The sequence below is a fragment of the Myotis myotis genome, unplaced genomic scaffold, assembly GCF_014108235.1.
Source record: "Myotis myotis isolate mMyoMyo1 unplaced genomic scaffold, mMyoMyo1.p scaffold_m19_p_12, whole genome shotgun sequence".
Lineage (NCBI taxonomy): Eukaryota > Metazoa > Chordata > Mammalia > Chiroptera > Vespertilionidae > Myotis > Myotis myotis.
This window is the reverse complement of record NW_023416316.1, coordinates 15,575,229-15,596,762: the sequence shown is the minus strand read 5'-3', so window position 1 is coordinate 15,596,762 and position 21,534 is coordinate 15,575,229. Positions and strand designations below refer to the sequence as shown.

The 21,534-nt window shown below is 48.3% G+C and overlaps 1 protein-coding gene across 1 annotated transcript in view; it reads left to right on the top strand.

The window, feature by feature from the left end:
- SNX30 (sorting nexin family member 30) overlaps nt 1-18,532 on the top strand; it is an 82,267-nt gene extending 63,735 nt beyond the window's left edge. The window contains exons 7-9 of the mRNA XM_036329990.1: nt 3,091-3,177; nt 15,388-15,540; nt 17,688-18,532. Of these exons, the coding sequence (XP_036185883.1) occupies nt 3,091-3,177; nt 15,388-15,540; nt 17,688-17,747 (300 nt within the window). The 3' untranslated portion in view covers nt 17,748-18,532. The remainder of the gene's footprint in view (nt 1-3,090; nt 3,178-15,387; nt 15,541-17,687) is intronic.
- Nucleotides 18,533-21,534: the final 3,002 nt, after the last annotated feature.

Here is a 21,534-nt window from a genome sequence, read left to right as displayed (position 1 = left end):
CTGTGAACAATCCTGTCATCTTCCAAACCCTGGGCACTTTACACCCCCCTCTCCTCTTCCACTTTCCTCCCGACACCTGGCACTGCCTCATGGGCTCTGTGTGAATATATTTTACTTGTGTACTGTCCACCCACCCTCTAGTGTAAGCTCCATGAAGGAGCGGGTTTTGTGGTTCTGTTCTCTGCTGCATCCCCAGCAGCTGGGAGGCGAATGAGGAAACATTGAGGCAGCACAAAAACGGGGTGCGGGCGACTGTGGAGAGGAGGTGCCGGGGAAAGTTTCTCCACACACGCACGCCACCGCTCTGGTTTCTGGTGTCACTGGATGCATAGGTCCCTTTGAAGTTCTGTGGGAAGCTCAGAGGATGGGTACCTTTTGCTGTCACTCAGTGATGGGGACACCTCTCTGCCAATGCCGCCTTGCTCTCTTGTCCCTTTCACCCCATTGCAGGGTGCGGCCTGATCAGCCACAGGCTGGTTGACCAGTTTTGTCACCAGAGCCAGTGTTTGGGTGGGGGAGCAGTCCTTTCAGACCATCACCACCAGTCTGAACAGGGATGGTGGCTGTACACAGATTCTCTTGCTTCAAAACGTGTTCCCCCAGCTTTCCTGTGATTGGCCTGCAGTCAGACTGGGAAACCCCGGGTGCGTCAGCACTACGGCATTAACCAATGGCTGCCTCAGCCGGTCCCTCCACTGGACCTTCGCCTTCTCCATAGAAAATGGGACAGTACCCTTTCAGCCCTGCAGGGTGGTTGCGGCTTTCGTTGTTGTGAGTTTTTCCTGCTGCCCAGTGATGTGTGTTTGTGTGTGTGTGTGTGTGGGGGGGGGGGGTGGGGGTGGCGGGGGGGGGGGATATCAGTCTGCAGAAGGCAGTGCTCCGGCCTCGGGAGAAGCAAGGGTGACAGTGACTGAGCAGACAGAGGGCAGGGAAGGCCCGAGCTACGAGGGGAGGGAGTGTGGCTGAACCCTGGGGCCCTCGCCTGTTGTGGGGCAGGGCGAGGAGAGGCGCCGGGGCTGTTCTCTCACCAGCCCTCCCCTTCTGGCCACACTGACCGAGGATGTGTTACAGGGGCCACTCATCCGCGTGCCCACCCCTCGACTAGGTATGTGTGCTTTTTCCCATAAGGTGTGAGGCACCCTATGAAGGCAGGCCGTGGCAGTGATCAGCATCCCAGCGCCCCTCCCTGCTGTCTCATTGCCCCTCGGGACCACATGTGTGTCTCCAAGGACAGCATCCTGCTTATATCTCTGGGATGGAGACTGTGATTTTTATTGCTGCTGGTACCAGACTAGTGCATTTAGAATGTTTCCTGGGCTCTATGAAGTCCAGAAAGGACGCCTGATTGTTTTGTTTTGTGGTTCTCTAGTCTTATGCAGACAATCGCTATAGGTGACTAAGTTTAAATTCAAATCGGATACAGTTAAATAAAAATTAAATCCAGTTCCTCAATCATACGAGCCATATTTTAAGAGCTCAGTCATCAAATGAGGCTGGTGACTACTGTGTTACATTATAGAACATGCCCTTCGCAGCGGAACATTCTAGAAGGCAGTGCTGGAAATCTCTCTGTCCAAGGTTGACGACTGTGGGGAGGGAACTCCCGAGAACATAGGAGAAAGATGAGCGGCAAACAATGGAAAATAAGCCACTGCAGGTTTGACCTCGTGGTCTCTTCTCACGGTGAAACACATCTCCAATAAACTCTTACTTCGGGGGAAGACTTAAGGTTCCAGGTGTTGAATTTCCATTCCAAGGCTGTCCCCAGAGTGCTCTCAGCCATGGAGTCACTCACCACCTTTCAGCACGTTGTCAGGGACACAAGCTGCCCCTCCACCCCCCAGCTTAGCCAAGAAACCGCTCCTCCCTGCCCGACCTCGCACTCTGCTGGAACGTCCCCACACTGGGGAGAAGTGAAAGATTGGGAGCTTTTATAGCAACGTGACTTTGGAATTAGTGGGAAAGGACATTCTTACCACTGTTAGCTTGCCATTGTAATTCTATGAAAAGGAGAAAAGAGAAACCCTTGGATGAAACAGATGCTTCCCTAGAATGTCAACTGCATGCTTTTCTGGTCTACCTGTTGGTGTCTCAGTGGAAGAGCCAGGCCTCCGTGATCTAGGGAGACACTCACGCTCATGGGTGAGCGTCTCCTTCAATTTTGCATCCTGAGCACCTGGTTTGTCACTTGAGCTCCGTCCTGCTGCCTTTCTTTGGGCCCATTTGCCACTCACTCTGGCAGGCTCGCTGTTGGACATCCTGGACTTGCACACAGCTCATGGAGCACCTGCAGTCTCGCACTGTGCCTGCACCTCTCCCCACTCCGGAACCCCTCAGGTAGGGACTGGACCTCTTGGCTCTTTGTATACCAGGCCTAGCATGGAGGACATGTAAATGGCTATGGATCAGTAAGCTAATCAGTCTGCCAGGGATCAACTCTCTTGGCTTGGACTTTTCCATGAACAGTTCAGAAAACCTCGTACATTGTCACCTGCCAAGCTCCACATTTCTGCACAGCACCATTCTCTCAGCTGAGAGTCCTCTCATCACCATGGCGATGGATGGGCACTGGTCACCCCACCTGCCCTTCCCCGGAATCCTGTCACTTTCAGAGTCGGGCCAAGTTATCTCACTAGAAAGCTGTCTCAGAATGGTTCTCCTTCTCTCCTTAAAGTGGAAAATCAGTTTGAAAATTATGGGTAAGACTGTATTTTATTCAAATATAGTAAAAAATGTTTCTATACATTGTTATTGTTTCCTCCTGGAATTGGTTTGGGGATAAGTCTTTAATCTCTCTATGACCTAAGCTCATGGCTTAGGAGGCCTTTTGTACCAGCTTTGCCCTCTCTCTTCCCCAGTTGGAAAATGTTTGCATGAATTAATACTAGTAAACAAGTTTATAACAACAAAAAAAACTCTGCCTCCTGCAGAGTCCATGCCACATGTCACGCACAGCCAAGCTGTCCCAGGAGCACGTGGCTGGGCCTGGGCGCCATGGTTTGGGAGGATGGGGTGAAGACACAGTCCCTGGGGCTTGGAGGCCCCGCTGTGAACTCTGTGTGACATGCTTCCCCTTTCTGCCTCCCACAGAGCGTGTTGAAGAAGAGGGACCAAGTGCAAGCGGAGTACGAAGCCAAACTGGAAGCCGTGGCTCTGAGAAAGGAGGACCGCCCCAAGGTCAGGGAGCCCCCGGGGAGGGCGGGCTGCTCGAGCTGCACCCTGAAATCCCCGCTGGAGCCCAGTGAATCCTGTCCCTACATGGGGACCATGGAGGTGTTCAGTGCCAGCTGGGCTGTGCTGCTGCCGTTCCCTCTTTTTCTCTCTTTCGGCCTTATTTCTGGGTGCTCCTCATGTGCCCTTGAGCTTGAGTTTTCTGATTTTTCCTGGGATTGATTTTTCTGCTAACCACGGCCAGTTCCTCTCTCTCTCTGAATGGGATTGAGGAGAAGGGGGAAGAACAGTCTAGATAAGGATTCTCAGTCCATGACGGGAAAGTATAGAAGCTGAGAGGAGGTGCTGTGATTTGTGTCGAACGCTCGGGACGAGTGTGTCACACTAGCGTGGAGAGTTGCACGTGGAATAAGCTGCACACTGGTTATGCACAGTAGCACTCCCACGTGGTTGGATTGGGGGGAAAGCCAACAGAAAGTGCTCCTTCAGCACACAGTTTGAGAAGCACTGATCTAGTTTCCGATGCCGTCCAGCTCCAGGGCGCAGGTCTAGGTCAGTGATGGCGAACCTATGACACACGTGTCAGAGGTGACACGCGAAATCATTTTTTTGGGGTTGATTTTTCTTCGTTAAATGGCATTTAAATATATAAAATAAATATCAAAAATATAAGTCTTTGTTTTACTATGGTTGCAATATCAAAAAATTTCTATATGTGACACAGCACCAGAGTTAAGTTAGGGTTTTTCAAAATGCTGACACGCCGAGCTCAAAAGGTTTGCCATCACTAGATGGCGGTTCACAACTGTTGTACCACCCCCATTTGTTGTCTCTCTCTCCCCGCCACCAGCCAGGATTCAAAACGAGAGCAATAACAGCCAATAAGCAAGTGCTTACAGTGTGGTTAGCACTTTATATTTGTGTTGTCTCATTTATGCCATATAACAGTCATGTGGTTCAAGCACCATCTTTATTGAGCAAACCAAGGCCCAAGGTCAAACAGCCAGCAGGGGTCACACATGGACTTTAGAACCTTGCCAGCTATTGTGATGTCACTCTGCTCCTTTTTGTCTGTAATTGGAAGGTGTATTTGTTTTTGAAAAGGGGTGGGGTGGGGGATGTTATTAGATTAATAGCAGGGGCCCCGGTTTCAGGGAAATAGTTTGACAACAGAGCTGTTTGTTTGGGTTTCCTCCTCTGCTTTGGTTCTCATTGCCTAGAACTGGCTTTGGGAATTTGAAACCAAACCTCAGAAATGGCACACCTGACTCTGTACAGTACCTTTATACCAGGTATGTTTATTGCTTCACATAATCCCCCCAGCCGTCACCAGAGGGAAGGCACTGTTCTCTCCCCATTTCAGGGAACCAGGGAACAAGGCACAAAGCATCTCAATAAGTTGCCTATTTTTGTTTATGCCAAAGATCTTTATTCAGTGTGCTTGACACAGCAGGCAGGCAATACACTTGTGGCATTGCGTCCTCTGTCACCCATAGTGTTTGCACAAGAGAGTGAAGGCTGAGGACAGAGAGTACAACTATAAAGATGGGGACTCTTATCAGTGGCCCGCTGTTTGCAGCTGGGACTTGGCCAGAGAGCGAGGTACCCTCTTCTATACTGTGTGTCTGGAGGGAGGAGATGATGGGAATACAGCTGTGCACACAGCTGTCCTCTACCTCCCAGCTGCCTGTCCCATTGACCAGTCTGGTTGGCCCGGTGACATTCTGGAACATGGTGCTGTCTGCTGAGCCCATGTCTCAGTCTCATTTAAAGGAATGACACAGAGCCCTGGCCGGCGGCTCAGGTGGTTGGAGCATCATCCCATACACCAAAAGGTTACAAGTTCAGTTCCAGGTCAGGGCAGGTACCTAGGTTGCAGGTTTGACCCCTGGCCGGGAGATGTATGGGAGGCAACCAATTGATGTTTCTCTCATGCCAATGTTTCTTTCTGTCACTTTTTCTCTCTCTCAAAATTATAAAAACATCCTCTGGTGAGGATGAAAAAACAAAAAAGGAATGACACAGAATACTGTGTTTATATATTTTAAACTTTCATTCTTACAATTTAGCTCCCGAATGTAAATATAGATGTTACTTTTCCTGGCCAGGGAGGGGAAGGGAGATGGCAAGTCCCGCCACTGGCCTACTTTGCAAGCTGAGGACCCTATATTTAAAAGATGTCACTTAAATAGTTCTGTCAGCATCCGTGCCTGCTCAGCCCTGAATACAAACTTTCTCAGAGCCTCGTTTTGTCATTTAGTATATGTCCAGTCCTGTGTGGGACAGTTTTTTTGTAAAGACAGGAGCCAAAGGGTGTGAATAATAGGTCCATTTAAATCTTGATTATGCCCTGGCTGGCTGGCTGCAGAAGTTCACACCCCTCTCGGGGCAGATGGAGTAGCGGAAACAGCTGTTTCCAGTTCCTGAGTTCGAGCTAGCCAAGCTGTAGGGCTCCTGCCTCATGCTCTCTCCCTTTGCGGGCCTGGGTGACTTCTCTCTCCTCCCAGTGGGCGTTGAAATCTTCCTGCTGCTGCTGTTCTCACTTCCTGGAACACCACTGACCCATCCCACTCATCCTCTCGGCCGCAGGAGTTTACAGAGGAGCAGGTTTCTTTCCAGCCCATGAGACGAACCAGCAGGGTCCAGACACAGCTACGTCCTCTTAGCAGCTGCGTTAGGCGGTCTTTATCGCCCCTCTTTCTGGTGGGATGCTGAGCCCTGCCCAAGTTAACTTTGCTACCTCGTTAGAATTGTGATATTTAGCCCGATGGAGGTTGTGACGGGGGGCAGCAGAAATTGTACCACCAGTTTGGGTCTGGGGCAGCAGCTCCGTTGGTGGGCAGAGGAGGGCAGTCAGTCCAAGTCGACTATGGTTTGGTAGAAAGAGCACAGGATTTTGAATCAGACGGCCCTGGCTGCAAATCCCAGCTCTGCCCCCACTTGGACTGGGTTGCTCATTGGCTTTGGCGGGGTTCAGACCTGTGACTGCTGTGCGGGTGCAGAGATGGGCAGTGTTGGATGTGGCCCCAAGTGCTCCATTGGTGGAGCCTCTGCTGCCCATTCGAGTTCCAGTTGTCTCTAGTAGGAATGCTGAACGTGTTTGCTGAGTTTGTTGTCATGACTTAAAAATATTCTTTTGTCTAAACGCATTTTTAAGGCATTATTTCTTTGTGTCCTAAGGTTTCTGTTTTCCCACTCCTCCTGACCACCCATCCTCCCAGCCACCCTTCAGCAGTAGACAGACATCTGGGAAGTGAATGGCTAAAGCTTTTGCTGTGCTTTGTTTTATGTGTTTGTTTATTTTAAATATATTTTTATTGATTTCAGAGAGGAAGGGAGAGGGAGAGGGAGAGAGATTGACGCATCAATGATGAGAGAGAATCATTGACTGCTGCTCCTGCATATCCTCTACTGGGGATTGAGCCTGCAACCGAGGCATGTGCCCTTGACCAGAATCGAATCGGGGACCCTTCAGTCTGCAGGCTGACGCTTTATCCACTAAACCAAACTGGCCAGGGCAGGTGTTGTTTTTTTAAATGTGTTTTTATTGATTTTCTTAGGGAAAGAGGAAGGGATAGGGATAGAGAGATAGAAACATAGATGAAAAAAAAAAAGAAAGAAAGAAACATAGATGAGACAGAAACATCATCAATTGGCTGCCTCCTGCATGCCCCCCACAGGGGATCGAGCCCGCAACCGGGCATGTGCTCTGACCAGGAATCGAACTGGCAGCCTCTTGGTTCCTGGGCTGATGCTCAACTGCTGAGCTACACTGGCTGGGCTGCTTTATGTGGTTTTGAGCTTCACTCTCCAGAGCTCCTGCTGGTGAGATGAAAGCCAAGATATCAGGAAGTGGGTCAGGGCTGATTTTACCCCAGGTCTCAATGAGTTCCGCTGTAAGTTATTGAGGGAGCAGGACTGTTCACAGGCCCATCAAAGGGATGAGGGAAGAAGAGGAACGATGGGGAGTTTCCCCAGGGGAGGGTCCAGATCTGAGCACGCTAACAGAAGACCTGAGAGGGGCTAGGGGCTTCTTGTTTTGAAGTGAAATCTTGAAAAGTTGCTCTGAAGACTGAGGAAAGTTGATTTTTGTGAAGCCACAACTAGTAGCAAAATCTGACCACTTCCCCATCACCCAGAAGAAGGAAATGGCCTTCTGGGCCTCCATGACCTTCACTTCGAATTTCACACTGGAGTGGATGTCCGGAGGATGAAGGGGGAGCCCTGCGGCCCCAGCTGCTGGGAGGCCTCTGCAGTGAGGGAAAATGTTAGTGTCAGAGAATGTAAAGTTTTGCTTTGTGTTTAGGTTGAGGAGACTCAGCAGACTCTGCAGTGGTTTGTTCTCAGGCAGATGGAGCTTTGGATGGCGTATGCTTGGCTTGCCTCATCGTAATTTTGAAGTTGGAGAAATTATAGGCTCTTAGTAGGGGCCGCTGCCTTGGGCTGGATCTGTCAGAACCACAGGCGTGTGTGAGCCTGCGAATCTGACCCTCCTTACAAGCCACGAGGATACCAATGCTGGAAACAGAGAGGGGCGGGAATTGCATTTAAAATGGGACAGGACATACCTACCCTAATGTGAACATGAGGGTGGGCCATGGAGGGAACTTGCAGTTTATTCTGCATTTGACTTTTCAATGCTAATATTGTCAAGTGTGGCTAGTTTAAAAAAGAACAAAGAAGGGATGCCAAGAGAGAAGGCTTTATAAAAATCTGACATTTATCTTCAAAAGGTAAAAGGGGGGGAGGGGTGCTCTTTTAGGCCCTGACCCATTGGTGGTCTTGAATTGGGTACTGCCAAGTGTAGGAGCTTTGGGAATGGTCGTGTTGTTGTATTGTACCCCGTGAATCACACAAGAACGCCTCAAGAAGTCGAATTAAGGAGCCACATTTATTTCAAAGCCGGGACTACGAGTGGGAAATGCTCTCCAAATCTCGTAGTGCCCTCTTGGCCGAAACATCAGACTTATATAGGCAAATATCACAAAGGGTACTGATTACATCTTGAGGTTTGAAATGAGGAACCTGGTTTTTGCAAAAAGCAGTTTGTTACAGAAGCTTAGATTGAGCAAGTTAGTTACAAAGATTAATTATAGTTTAGGACAGGGGTGGGAAAACTTTTTGACTCGAGAGCCACAATGGGTTCTTAAACTGGACCGGAGGGCCAGAACAAAAGCATGGATGGAGTGTTTGTGTGAACTAATATAAATTCAAAGTAAACATCATTACATAAAAGGGTACGGTCTTTTTTTTTTTAGTTTTATTCATTTCAAATGGGCCGGATTCGGCCCGCGGGCCGTAGTTTGCCCAAGGCTGGTTTAGGGTCTTGGGACCCAAGTCAACGGAAACACATTATCTGGAGCCACTGAGGCCATTTAGAGTAATTGTGCTGTCATGGTCTCCAGGTGCAGAGGAATGTGTTTCGAAAGACCAGTAAGATCACTATCAATGGGGGTATTCAAACCACAATCAATGGAGTATTCAATCGAATGGGATAACTTATATAAGTTCAGAAAATAAAAATAACTTTTCTATTATTTTAGCAAGCAAATAATTACAGAAGCCATGTCAGCAGGGTTAAAATATTAAACAGCAATTTTTACCCAAGCATGGTTGCTACCATGCTGCATTGTCAGTGTGGAGGTGAGATGGTGTGTCCCGTGGAGGGGGGTGGAAGCAGAAAACAGGAGGGACTGAGCTATTGCCTCTCAGGTTGAGCATAAGTAGAGAGAGCTTGGGGTCACTTGGACAGACCTCGCCAAGGCTGTGGACAAAGCTCTTAGGACTACAGAATGGTTAACGTTCTGGGTGAACGGAGATGTGCCAGGAGCAAGAACTCCAGCTCTGAGGTGGTAGATGGGAGCGAAGAGACTGGTCTGAAGCTTCTGCAGACCCGGGAGTTAGTTAAGTGAGTGTCCTTGTTTCCAGACACTTCTGCCAAGTGAGGACAGACAGGCCCGAGGTTTCCAGCTCTCCCCGCAGCAGCCTTGATCTCAGCCTGGGTTCGAAAGCCAGACTAATGAGGCAGAGGTCACCTCAGCCAGAGAAGGCGGGTTCTGTCACCTCCCTTATCTTACTTAATTCCTGCCTCAACCCTGTGGGTGTGGTTGTTCTCATCTTACAGATGAAGAGCCAGGATTCAGGGGAATTACATACATAGTGTATGTGCCAAAGCTAACAAGTGGTGGAGCAGGACTTGGCCCTCAATGTGTCTTGCTCCAGAGTTGGAGCCCTTTATTCCTACTGCTCCGGCTCCCAGCAGTCTTTGGGGAGGAGGGTCCTGGCTTTTGTAAGCATGCATAGATGAGTACCAGAGGGACTGAGGGAGAGAAAGAACATGGACCGTCTCCTGAGTCTTCAGTCTCTGTGCCTGCTCGCTCCTTTCAGCCATGACCAGGTGATCTGAAGGCTCCTCTGTTCTAGTGTATCTGCTCTTGACTCACCTGTGTCCTTTCTTCTCTCTCCTCACCTGCCATTCTCTGAAGTTTGTTTCTTTTTCTCCCCCCCCCCCAAAAAAAAAAAAAAGCCCTAGCTCGATCCCCAGCGGGGGGTGTGCAGGAGGCAGCCATCAATGATTCTCTCTCATGGTTGATGTGTCTATCTGTCTCTCTCCCACTCCCACTCTGGAATCAATAAGATATATTTTTAAAAAGCATTCTTTCAGGGCACCCAAGGCTTCTCAATCTTGACCCTATCTCAATGTTTCCTCAACATTTTTTCATCTCACAGCTCACATAGAAAATGAACATGTTTGTGTGGCACACTAGGGTAAACAGACTGGTTGCTTGAAGCTGGAGGTGAGCAGCCTGGGACTCTGGCTTCCCCGAGGGCTGGTGTCAGTGTTGTTATCATTCACACAGAGCCCGTTAGGAAGCTCCGCCCGCCTTTCACCCGGCAGCATGCGGCTGAGAAGATCCCATCTTGAATTGCTTCTGTCATTGGTCCTGGCACCTGTCCCATGGCAGCCATGCATCCCCTCTCCCCCAGGTTTTGGGATCATATCTGTTTTATATAACCTTTGGGGACTTTTCAATCTACCGTCATTGTGGGAGCAGATAATATGACATCTGCAGCCTACCTCCAAGAAGGACACTTGGGTAGGGATTTATATCAGGGCCTAGGAATGCCACGTACATGGAAAGGACTCAATACATTTAAAAGTGAATGTTGTGTGGCCTTACATTACCAACACACACAAATGCTTTTACCCCCTGTGACCCTTCTCTCATCACTTCAATAACCCATATCCTGTAGTGGATGTTCTCATGAGAGATTAGGAACCCGATAAGAAAAATGCAGTCTTGTTCTCTGTTTTTCTTGCCGTATGAGGTCTAATCTGGTGATTTTTTTTTCTTGGTGGCTTGTGATAAGCAGCACCCAACCATTAGCATTGGATATTGCCATCTCAGCATCCTTCAGACACAAGATAGCACAACTAACAATACCTCAGTCAGAAAATTAAACCATTGCGATAAAAAGGAATGCTGGATGTTTCTGGGCAGTGAACTGATTGTCACAAAAACACTGTCCTAAAAGAAACAAAAGCGAGAAGAATGTGATCCTGAGAGTCTGATGCCAACGGCCCTCCTCTTGATAAAGTTGGACAACTTCAGTCGCTGGTCATTTCAGCCAGCTCTCCCCAATTCCTCTTATTCTCTTCTCTTCTCTTCTCTTCTCTTCTCTTCTCTTCTCTTCTCTTCTCTTCTCTTCTCTTCTCTTCTCTTCTCTTCTCTTTAAACCCTTCTCTTCCCCCTCATCTAACCCCTCTATCCATCCCTGTGTTTCTAGGGCTTTGTTCTCTCTGACTCACTTCCTGCTTCTGTGCCCATCTTTTCTAGTGACCTTTGCTGCTTCCTTTATTAGCCCTATAAATGTAGGCTTCTCCATGAGTTCTACCCATCTACCCTCCCTTCCTCAGCCTCCTCTTCTATTCCCTCATATATTAAAAATTTTAAATCATGGAAAAAAATAACAAGCTTTATCATCTTAACCATTTGTAAGTGCACAGTTCAAATGTGTTAAGTAAATTCACATTGTTGTGTAACCAATCTCTAGAACTCTTGTCATCTTCCAGAACTGAAATTCTTCCCCCACTAAACAACAACTCTGCATGTCCCCCCTCCCGCCGGTCCCTGGAAACCACCATGCTACTTTCTGTCCCTATGAATTAGACTACTCTAGGTACCTCATATAAATCAGACAGTATTTGTTCTCTTGTGATTGGCTTATTTCACATAACGTAATGTCCTTAAGGTTCAATCATGTTGTAGCATGTGTCAAAATTTTCTTCCTTGCCCTGACCTGGTGGCCAAGTTGGTTGGAGTATCATCCTGTACACCAACAGATTGCTGGTTCAATTCCCAGTCAGGGCATACACCTAGCTTGCGGTTGGGGTGTGTATGGGAGGCAACCATTGTTTTTTTCTCTCACCCTTCCTCTCTCTCTAAAATCAATAAACATATTCTTGAGTGAGGATAACAAAATGTCCTTCCTTCTTAAGGCTGAATAATATTCCACTGTTTGTATATACCACATTTTGCTTATTCACTCATCTCTGGGTGGGCACTTGAGATGCTTCCACCTTTTGGCTATTGTGAATAATGTTGCTGTGAACGTGGGTGTTCAATATATATCGTGGAGACCCTGCTTTCAGTTTTTTTTTGGGGGGGGGGCGGCTATATACCCGTAAGTAGAATTGTTGTATCATATTATAATTATTTTTTGTTGTTGAGGAACTATCACACTGTTTTCCATGATTGTGCCATTTTCATTCCCACTAACAGTGCCCAAAGGTTCCAATCTCTCTACATTCTCAACAACACTTTTTATTTTCTGTGTGTGTGTGTGTGTGTGTGTGTGTGTGTGTGTTTTAAATAATAAGCATCCTAATGAGTGTGAAGTGGTCTCATTGTGGTTTTGATGTGCATTTCCCTAATGATTAGTGATGTGAAACATCATTTCATGTGCTTGTTAGCCATTTGTGTGTCTTCTTTGGAGAAATATCTATTCAAGTCCTTTGCTCTTTTTTTTTCCTTTGCTCTTTTTAAAATCAGGTTATTTATTGTTGTTATTTCAGCCCCCTCTTGTAGAGCGCAGGTCTCACTCTTCCCGTGGCTGCAGCTACCGCCTTTATCTGTTCTGTGGTCCTGTCCTTTATCCTGAGCCCTACAGTGGACTATTGCTACCCTAGTCACCCAGACTAGAAAGAAACTTCAGGCTCTTCTCTGACTTTCTATATCTTATATCTCACGTGCAATTGACTGCCAAGTCGGTCAGTTCTGTCTGCACCAGGTTGGTCTAAACTATCCCCTCCCTCCTGGAGTTACAGCCACTGCCCCGGTTCCAGGGTGCCAAGGATGATCTATGACAGTAGAATTTGGTGTTGACTCATCTCCAATCTCTGGAGAAATCTTGGGTGGGGTAGCAAGGGTGAAGAGTGACATGAAGTTTGAACAATGATATTTGATTATATTATAATAGGTTATATTTGGAAAACAAAAAAGTACATTTTTTATAAGACATGGAATAAAGCTCAATAAAATATTCTGACCTAAGGAACTATGTAAATGAGAGATTGTCTTTTATGAACTTTGATTTATAATGTTGATACTGACCAGAATGAGCAAATATTTATTGAGTGTTTAATATATACCAGGCACCAAGTGTTTTATACATTCTATCTCATTTAACCTCATAACAGCCTTGTAAGGTGGAGAGTATTATCCAGAAAAAGAAGTTGAGGCATAGAGAAACCCAAAGTTACCCGTCTAGCAAGTGGTAGATGTCGTATTCGAACTCTGGAAATCTGGCCCCATAACTGTCTATACAGTTGGAGGAAGCACAAGGCTTTCTCTTTTCAAAAAAAGGGGCATGAGGGAAATGGACCCCAGAAAACCTGGCCTTCAGGAAGAGCCCCAGGCTTATGCCCCTCCCCCACCAATCTCACCAGCTGGAGTTCTCTCTCTGTGCCTTGGTGGGCTGTGAGCTGTTCCAAGGAAGGTCTAGGTGCTGTCTCACTTCTGTCATTTGCACGTACTGTCACTCTAGAGTGCCCTCCCCCAATTGTCGCACTTCTCTGAAGAGTGGCCTCAGTGGAATTTCTCCGAGGAAACCCGATCTGTTATCCTAGTTGGACTCGCTTTCTAGTTCCGCCTTACTTTTCTTTCATCATAGGGCTCTGAGTGCAGTGGGAGCATCTTCCCAGGTAGATTGTAGGCAACTTGAAACAAGTTGGCCTGTAGAGACCTAAGCACTTTCATATTCCTCACTGCCAACTGGGGAGTATGTTGTGAGAATGATGAGCTAAAAATATTTTCTAAAGCCAGGCTGGGGCGATCATAAACTCCAGAGCTGCAGTCCTGACTTTTGATTTTTTGTGGGTCAACCAGAGCTTCCACCCCCATGAGCAGCTCCCCTTTCCTGTGAAGGAACTCCTCTCAGTCAGAGAGCTAAGCCTTCCTCTTCTCCCTGTGCCCCCCCCCCCCCCCCCCGACGAGGTTCTCTTTTCAGAGCTTTACTTTTCCTCTTTGCTGAAGTAGTTTTGCTAAGCAAACAGGAAGTTGCCCCCATGCACTCACTCACCCACATGCTAAAATGAGCAGTGCCCACGAGAGGAATAAGGGAACTGGACTGCGCCTGCAGGGAGCTGAGGCCTGGCCAGAGACCCCGGCTCCCTGGGTGTCCATGGGCCGGGTGACTGGACGTTTATGGGGGAATGGCTCCAGTGCAGCAAAGCCAGGGTACTCTTGTTTTGTTTCAGGTTCCCTCCGAGGTGGTCAACAGTAATGGGTGAGTCAGCAGGGAAAGGCAAGGGTGAGTGACCTCAGGCATGGTACCAGAAGAAAAAGTCAAGTTTGTTTGTAATTCCAGAAGCTTCAGTGCTTTGAGGAAGGCTCCTTTCCCCCTCTAAAGAGAAAAGTTCTTTCCTTTCGAGTTGCCTAGGTTGCCTTGCTGTCTCTTTCTCTCCGACTCATCCTTGTCTCACCCAGGTTTAGTTTCCATGCCACGTACTCTCAAATCCCCTCACCTAGGCTGCTTTCCTTTCCTTGCTCCTTCAGCCATCTCCAAGTGGTCTGGGTGACAGATGGCCAGTGCCCTCGGCACTTTTAGAAGCTCTGAAGGTGTCCAGCTCCCTCAGGCTTGGCCTCACCATTATTGCTGTTTCTGGGTTGGCTCCTTGCCCATAAGGCCTGAGTATAAAAATTCCTTGGTTGGTAAAGAGTGACCCTGAAGATGACCTACAGCTTGGAGACTTTGGGGTTCACAGGAGCCGGCACACAAAATGTATTCAAGGCCTTATTTGTTGTTGGGAAGCTTTTGGCAGGTGGGCGTTGACCCAGCTTTGGGCTCCTTGAACCCCTAGCCACCATCAGGGCCCAATGGAGCTCTTGAGTTAGGAGAGAATCTAGCTTTGTGCTTTGGCAACCAGGGTAATAATTTCCTGTTACCTTTTCATAATATTGGGTTCTCTGTCTAGATGTGTAGGATGGATAAAACTCACCAAAGCAAAATGAAAGTTGTGAAATTCAGACTTTGTTCCATTTTGAGGTCTTCTTTAAGGAAAAACTTGAATTTGTATTTCATATTCGTTTGACATGCATACATAATTTTTCTCTTTCCCAGAGTTGCCTAACTTTAACTTTTCTTTTTTTGGTGATCTGCTATCTTGGAGAGCATAGATAAGTCTCCAGATTATATGTAATGTGGGGTTCAGAAGAGGGAGCTGGCCAACAGTCATATTATTGCAATTAATTCTCTGGTTAATGAGGATAGACATTGTCAAGCATCAAGAACTAATGGAATAGTTCACTTGATATGGGAGAACCTTTTCTAATTTCATTATTGGACATGGGAAACTCACAGGGCAATACCAAATCGTGCTGGCTATTTGCAAAATCTACACACATTTTTATATTTAAAAACAGGAACCAAAGATATATGACTCTGCTTACAATGATTCTTTCTGTTTATAAATGGGGTGGGTGTTTCCCACAAGTCCCTTACGCTTGGATGGGTTTGAAGATTTGGGTCAGGATGGTCTTTCAGAGTTCCTTCTTAGACCTTAAAACAATGGGCTCTGCCTTCAGGCAAACGCCTCCAGAGGAGAGAGTGGGTTTATAACATTTTCATGTAGTGATTTGGCCCGTCACAACTGTGTGAGCAGAGCAATTTGGGGCATGAGAGACCAGTTACACCCACTTCTGCATCGCTCTTCAGGTGCCCGCGGACGTTGAGAAATGTCAGGATCGGATGGAGTGCTTCAATGCTGACCTGAAAGCCGACATGGAGAGGTGGCAGAACAACAAGAGGCAGGACTTCCGGCAGCTGCTCATGGGAATGGCTGACAAGAACATCCAATATTATGAGAAGGTAAGGGGCACGCCGAAGGACCACAGCCCTCTCATTAAGGAAGTATTTCCCATAGACAGAGCCTTTAGGGAGGGCCTGTCAGAAACCCAGAATTAGGGATCCTGCCGGTTCCAGCTCCTTCCCTATTTTACTTTATTCTTAGCAACCCCTGCATGTCTTCCCAGCTGTGCTCAATGTGGTGCTGATTTGGGGAGCAGAACCCCCACTGGGGTTTCAGTTGCAGTCACTACTGATGGCAGTGTTTTTCTCTACCGTGTCCTTTGGCCCTGGCAGCTCACCGCTTCCCAGAATCAGTCAGGCCTTAGCGCAGGGATGCCCCCAGTCAGTGGAGGCTTGGGGTTACATTACTGTGGTATTGGGGTTACTTTAATGGAGGCTTTGGGGTTACAGCTTAAAGGAATCACCTGCTGTGGTTCTACCTCCACGGGTTCCTCACATCCATTGTGCCATGGATCCCTTTGGTTATTTGCTGAAGCCTGTAGACCCCTTATCACAATCCTGTTTTGTTTTGTTTTTAAAACAGACTTTAAATACCTTTAAAAAAGGCATGTAGAATTACAAGGGAAAACAATTATAAACAGCTTTTTTCATGAATTCCCTTCTATCACAAATAGGCTCACTGTCTTGGGGGACCTCATCTTGGCTCCTACGTACATTTAACAAACGCTTTCTGTGTATCTGCTGTGTGCAAGGGGTGGGTACACATTAATAAACAAAACAGCAGGACTCCTGCCATTAAGGAGCCCTCGGTCTGGTGGAGGATCTGCATTGGTACAATAATTCCACCACTGCAGAGTGAGGGAAAGAACAGGAAACTGTGGGAGAAAGTACTGGGGGCGTAATTCAGATTAGGGACGGGAAGGGGCAAGTGGAGTGGGCAGGGAAGGCCAAACTGAGGAAATGGCATTTAATCTGATTCTCAGAGACAAGGACTTGGGGAGTAAGTATTCCAGGCAAAGGGAACACCATATGTAACATATGCAAGGTCGGAAAAAGCTTAAGCATTTGAGGATTAAAAGGAAAGCTGGTGTGGCCTTGGGTCCATCGCTGACATAGAAGGATCCTGAAGGGAGAGAGCAGGACCCAGCATGCCTTGGACCCCGCCCTGGCCTCTGGTTTTGAAAGTAAGCTCTGCGCCTGGCTTCTTCTCCAACCTCAGAGTCACCAAGAAAGAGTAGCAGGGAGTGATTTCACCGCTCTTGACCTAAGGATGCCTCTTTCCTCCCATCTCCTCTGAATTCATCCCCAAGTGACTCAGCACAAATTCCTGGTTCTAAGAAAGGCCTTGTGTGATTCCCCTGTCCGTCCCTCTTTGCAAAAGACTTCTCAAAGGGAAGACCAGTTCGGCTGAGTAGGGTGGTCTCGGAGGAGAGTGCCTAAGTTGTCTATGGACCTGGGGTGCACGGAGATTGGTATAGTTGGAAGAACTCTCATTTTGGAGTCACGAGCCTCTGCCATTTATTAGCTGTGTGTCTTGGGCAAGTTACTTAACCTCCTGGGTCTCATTTTCCTCATCTATAAAGTATGTGTTTGTGTGTGTGTGTGTGTGTCGTGAGGACTACTGATACTGAATGTGAAATACATGGCAGTGTTTGGACATGATGAAACAGTAAATACAGAGTTCCCTCCCGCCATTGTCCCAGTTGGGAGCTCCTGGTGCCGCCATACAAGTAAAAGTGAGGCTGGTGAGGAAGACCGGGTTTCCACCCCCTCAGAGCCAGGTGGCTGACTCATTCCAGTGTGACTTCCAGCCTTATGCAGGCACCACCCATACCTGGAGCCCTGTCCCCATCCTGGCTGAGAACCTAGGGCCTCATCAAGGGTTCGTAGCCTGGTCTCTTCTCTGCTTTTTGAAGGGAAGGAATTTCTTTCAGTGACTCCATTTCCACTTATTGGATGTGAGCATTTAGTATGGACAGCGCATTGCGACCTTGTACAGACGCTGTGTATCTTTCGTAGAAATGGGGGTGAAGTTTTCAAAACCAGCACCTGTTACCTCCTCCCTTGCTGGTAGTTATGGATAACGCATGTGGGCATCATTAGACAAGGTCACCCGGCAGGATCGTCAGGATTAGAGCAGAATTAAGAAGCTGACCCCGAAATTGAAACCCGATGCTGATACTCGGTGCCCCGTGTTGTTGTTTCAGTGCCTCATGGCGTGGGAGTCGATTATTCCACTTCTGCAGGAGAAGCAAGAGGCCAAGTGAGTTCCTTCTGGGGACAGAGGCTCTCCTACCTACACAGGGCACAGCACGCCGTCCCGGATGTCCCTGCTGTGCCAGAGAGCGGGCGCTGAGCAAGCAACCACAGAAGCATCTCTCCCCGTGTATTTCTCTCCCTCCCCACCTGCCTTTGTCTGACATTGTTTTCACTTAGAATTTACTCCCTGGCGGAGGTGTAAGGCTATAATCATCTCTCAGCAAAAGCAGCAGACCTCCGTGCTGTGAAGGAACCTATGACATGGAACACTACGAAGATTCGAAAGCGAGGGACCGGATATCCTCAGTTGACCCTCTGACATCTTGTCACAGTTTCCTGTTCTGGGACAGCGGAGCTGCCTGTTGCGGAAGGGAACCCGGGCCCCGCTTTTCAGGGATGTGAGGAAGGCACAAACAGGAGGCCATTCTTGCTTCCCGTGGACACACAGCAGCTCTGGACTGACCTCTGTGGGCAATGACATGTCCCAGCCTGGCAGGAGGTGTTGGCACCTCCGTGGAAGGTCCTTAATGTACAGTGGCCTGAAGCCGTGTGTGGCCTGCTCCCTGCTCGTGATGAGTGGTGCCTGTTTGATGGTTCCTGGTTCCCGTGGGGCCATTGAAATCAGTGTCTGAATGCATCCGAACTAGAGCCAGCCAGCCAGCGTCCTTGTCCTTACGCGATGCCTCGGGGAGCTGGAGGACAGGGCTCCCCAAACTTTTTTCTGACACTAGAATGCGGAAGATTGGAAACTGTTTTTGTGTAAAATGAAAAAAGGTGCATTTTTCCTCTGTGATGTCCTTCCATGTTGTTGTTTTATTTGTGAAATGTCATCAAAGTAGAGAGTAGGCCTGTGGGGGAGTAGCTATAGTCTCGAAGTCAGGGTAGCTCCTCCTGTTGCTGAGATCATAGGGCAGATGCCAAGCCCCGCCTCCCACATCTGCTTTGTGCAGTTGCCTTTACCTCACCAAAAAGTCCTAGTTTAATGTTTCCTATTATGTCCACTGAGTGCTTGGGCAACGCGTTGGTGAGAGGCTGGTGTGTGGTTCTGACACAGTCGAGATTCTGCAAACTCAGTGTGAATGTCCTACATGAAGTGCTTTAACCCCCACTATTTCTGACCAGGAGCAAAGTCAGTCCCTGGTCGAACCTCCACTATGACACCGGCAGCAGTGGACTCTCTGCTTCTGGTGGAGCTAAGGTCAGTTTGCAGCCAAGCTCCTGGGGCCTGCTGGCTGCATCTAGTCTTTATTCCAAACTATTACCAGGTTTACTTTTAAAATCAACATCAAACAAGCAGATGGGGAAAAAAAAAATATCTATCTTCCAACTAGGTTTTTTCCTTCTCTTGAAAGGAAGCTACATGTCACGTTTGTGTTCTTTCTCCCGCGGCTCATCCTTATAAAATTATAAATCTGAGCCTCAAATATGCGGTAGTATTTTTTTTTTTTTTAATGAAGCAGCTGTGCGGAGACAGCCCTGCACGCGGAAGGTAACCTGCAGGTGCCGCCAGCCAGCGCGCGGCACGTTGAAGTCACGCCACTCCACTTCCGTCGGCAGAGCTGGCCCGGTGCCAGCCATGCTGTGATGCTGTCGGGGCAGCAGCTGGACGGCACAGGACAGTTGGTTCTGTTTCATCGTGTTTGAAAAGTCGCGGTTTAAATTATAATTTTTATATCAATGGGTACTTCACTGCACTGTCAGACCCTGTTCGTGCTATGCGCAAACCCTCTGATGTGAATTTTCAGTTTGGTACGATTAGAAATGATTCATTGAAGTAGGTGGATAAGAACAGTCCATCTAGCCTGAGGGGTGATTCAGTGCTTCATTCTACCTCTAAACCATCACGTTGGTGTGGGCATGGGTGCCCGGGTCCAGCCTGACCGCTTGCTGGTAGAATCAGGGTGGGTTGATGGCTCTCTATTGAGATTTGATAGAAGACACTAGACGGGCCCAACAGAGAACACTCATCTCTGGGAATGTGTGAAGGCTTGCCTTATGGAATGTGTGCTTTTAAAACGTTGCCCAGTGTAATGAATACTCAGAAAGAACTATGGCAGGAGTTACAGGAAAACTAGGCGGTAGTCTGCTAGGTTCATCAGTGGGACATTTGGGGAAGGGCGTAGGGCCCGCAGTCACCTCTGAACATTTCTGGAGGTGAAAGACTAGCTCTGAAAGGGTTTGGGCACCTTGGGATTTTGTCTTCCTCTCTTTGGCCCCCATGTGATGTTCCTGTGCCATAAGATGCCAGCAAAAGCTGAAACACGGCTCACCGCCCTCCAGCATGCTACTGGTAGCAGGTCTGGGGAAAGCCGTGTGTAGTACAGGCTTCCTTGGAGAAATGGCCTAGGCTGGCATCTTAAGGTGAGGAGGCAGGGACAGTAGGCAGTGAGGGAGGCTCTTCAGTCCTCTAAGGGCTCCCCTGAGGGTCAGCAGGCCCAAGCATTCGCCTCTTCATCTCGATCAGCACAAAGGTGATTGATCCCCTAGGACCGTGGTTGGCAAACTGCGGCTCGCAAGCCACATGTGGCTCTTTGGCCCCTTGAGTGTGGCTCTTCCTAAGCCTTAGGAGTACCCTAATTAAGTTAATAACAATGTACCTACCTATATAGTTTAAGTTTAAAAAATTTGACTCTCAAAAGAAATTTCAATCGTTGTACTGTTGATATTTGGCTCTGTTGACTAATGAGTTTGCCGACCACTGCCCTAGGAGATGTGTGATCCAGAGACTTCTGTGCCAAAGACTGCCTCATCGAGGCTTCGTCGCCCCATCCTCCTTGTCTCCACAAAGCGTGGTGCCGAGAGCACCAGCTCCTGTCTTGTATTCATTTTCCAGGAGATTTTTTGCTTGCAGGTGCACCTAACCTCAGGCAGACATGGGCAGGTTGCGAGGCTTGAGCACATGGCAGTGAAATGGACAGTCATTCCGTCTGCTGGCCCCGGGCCTGGGAAACGACAGGTTTCACTTCCCAGGTCAAAAATCCAGGCCAAGGCAGAAGAGAGGGTTCCTAGAAACAGCAGGTTTTAGAGAGCAGGTGGTGTTGAAGATAAGATGGCAGCAGATGCGGACATTGCTCTTCCTTATCACGGGCTGGGCCTACAAGAAGATCCTAGGCTACTCTGCAAGGAACCACTGCCCCTGATGGAAGAGGCCTATCCTACCCGGCCGGACTTTCTCCTTTAGTAAAGCTTAATGACGATTCCCGGTGAGCTCAGATAGTGCGATTTGGGAGGCGATCAACTTGTATTTCACTGTGCTGCTCTTTGAACTCACCAGACACCTTTCTTTAGTTGAAGTAACACAGCCCGGCACCACGCTGGGATCCTGGGGAATGTAACGTAAGCTTGTCTTCATGCCAAATTTCAGCCACACCGGAGCGTGTTCTGCATGTTGTTGAATGAGTGTTTTCTCAGTCGCTGTCCATGCACACTTGCTGCTCATTTCCTGGGAGGCCGCCTTTTGTGACGGAATGACAGGAAGCTCTGCTTTAGAGGAGGGCGGCCGTCGGCCAGTGGAGTTTCTCTCGGGACGGCATCAGTCCAAGAGACACCCAGAGTTTGTGTGACTTGATCCTGAGATTGGGAGCATTGAAACCATGGGCACCAGTTGTTGTTTTGATGCCATTCATGGGGCTTGAGAACAGTCATTCTCTGTACTGTGTCCTAACGGGTGAGAGAGGAGGGACAGCGAGGTCCAGAGCCACCTCCTGGGTCTATGTTGGCCTCATCTCTTTGGCTCTTAAGATGGGTCAGAGTTGGGCTCTGCTCTGGCTGCACTAAAAGGTGCCTCTGCTGAGC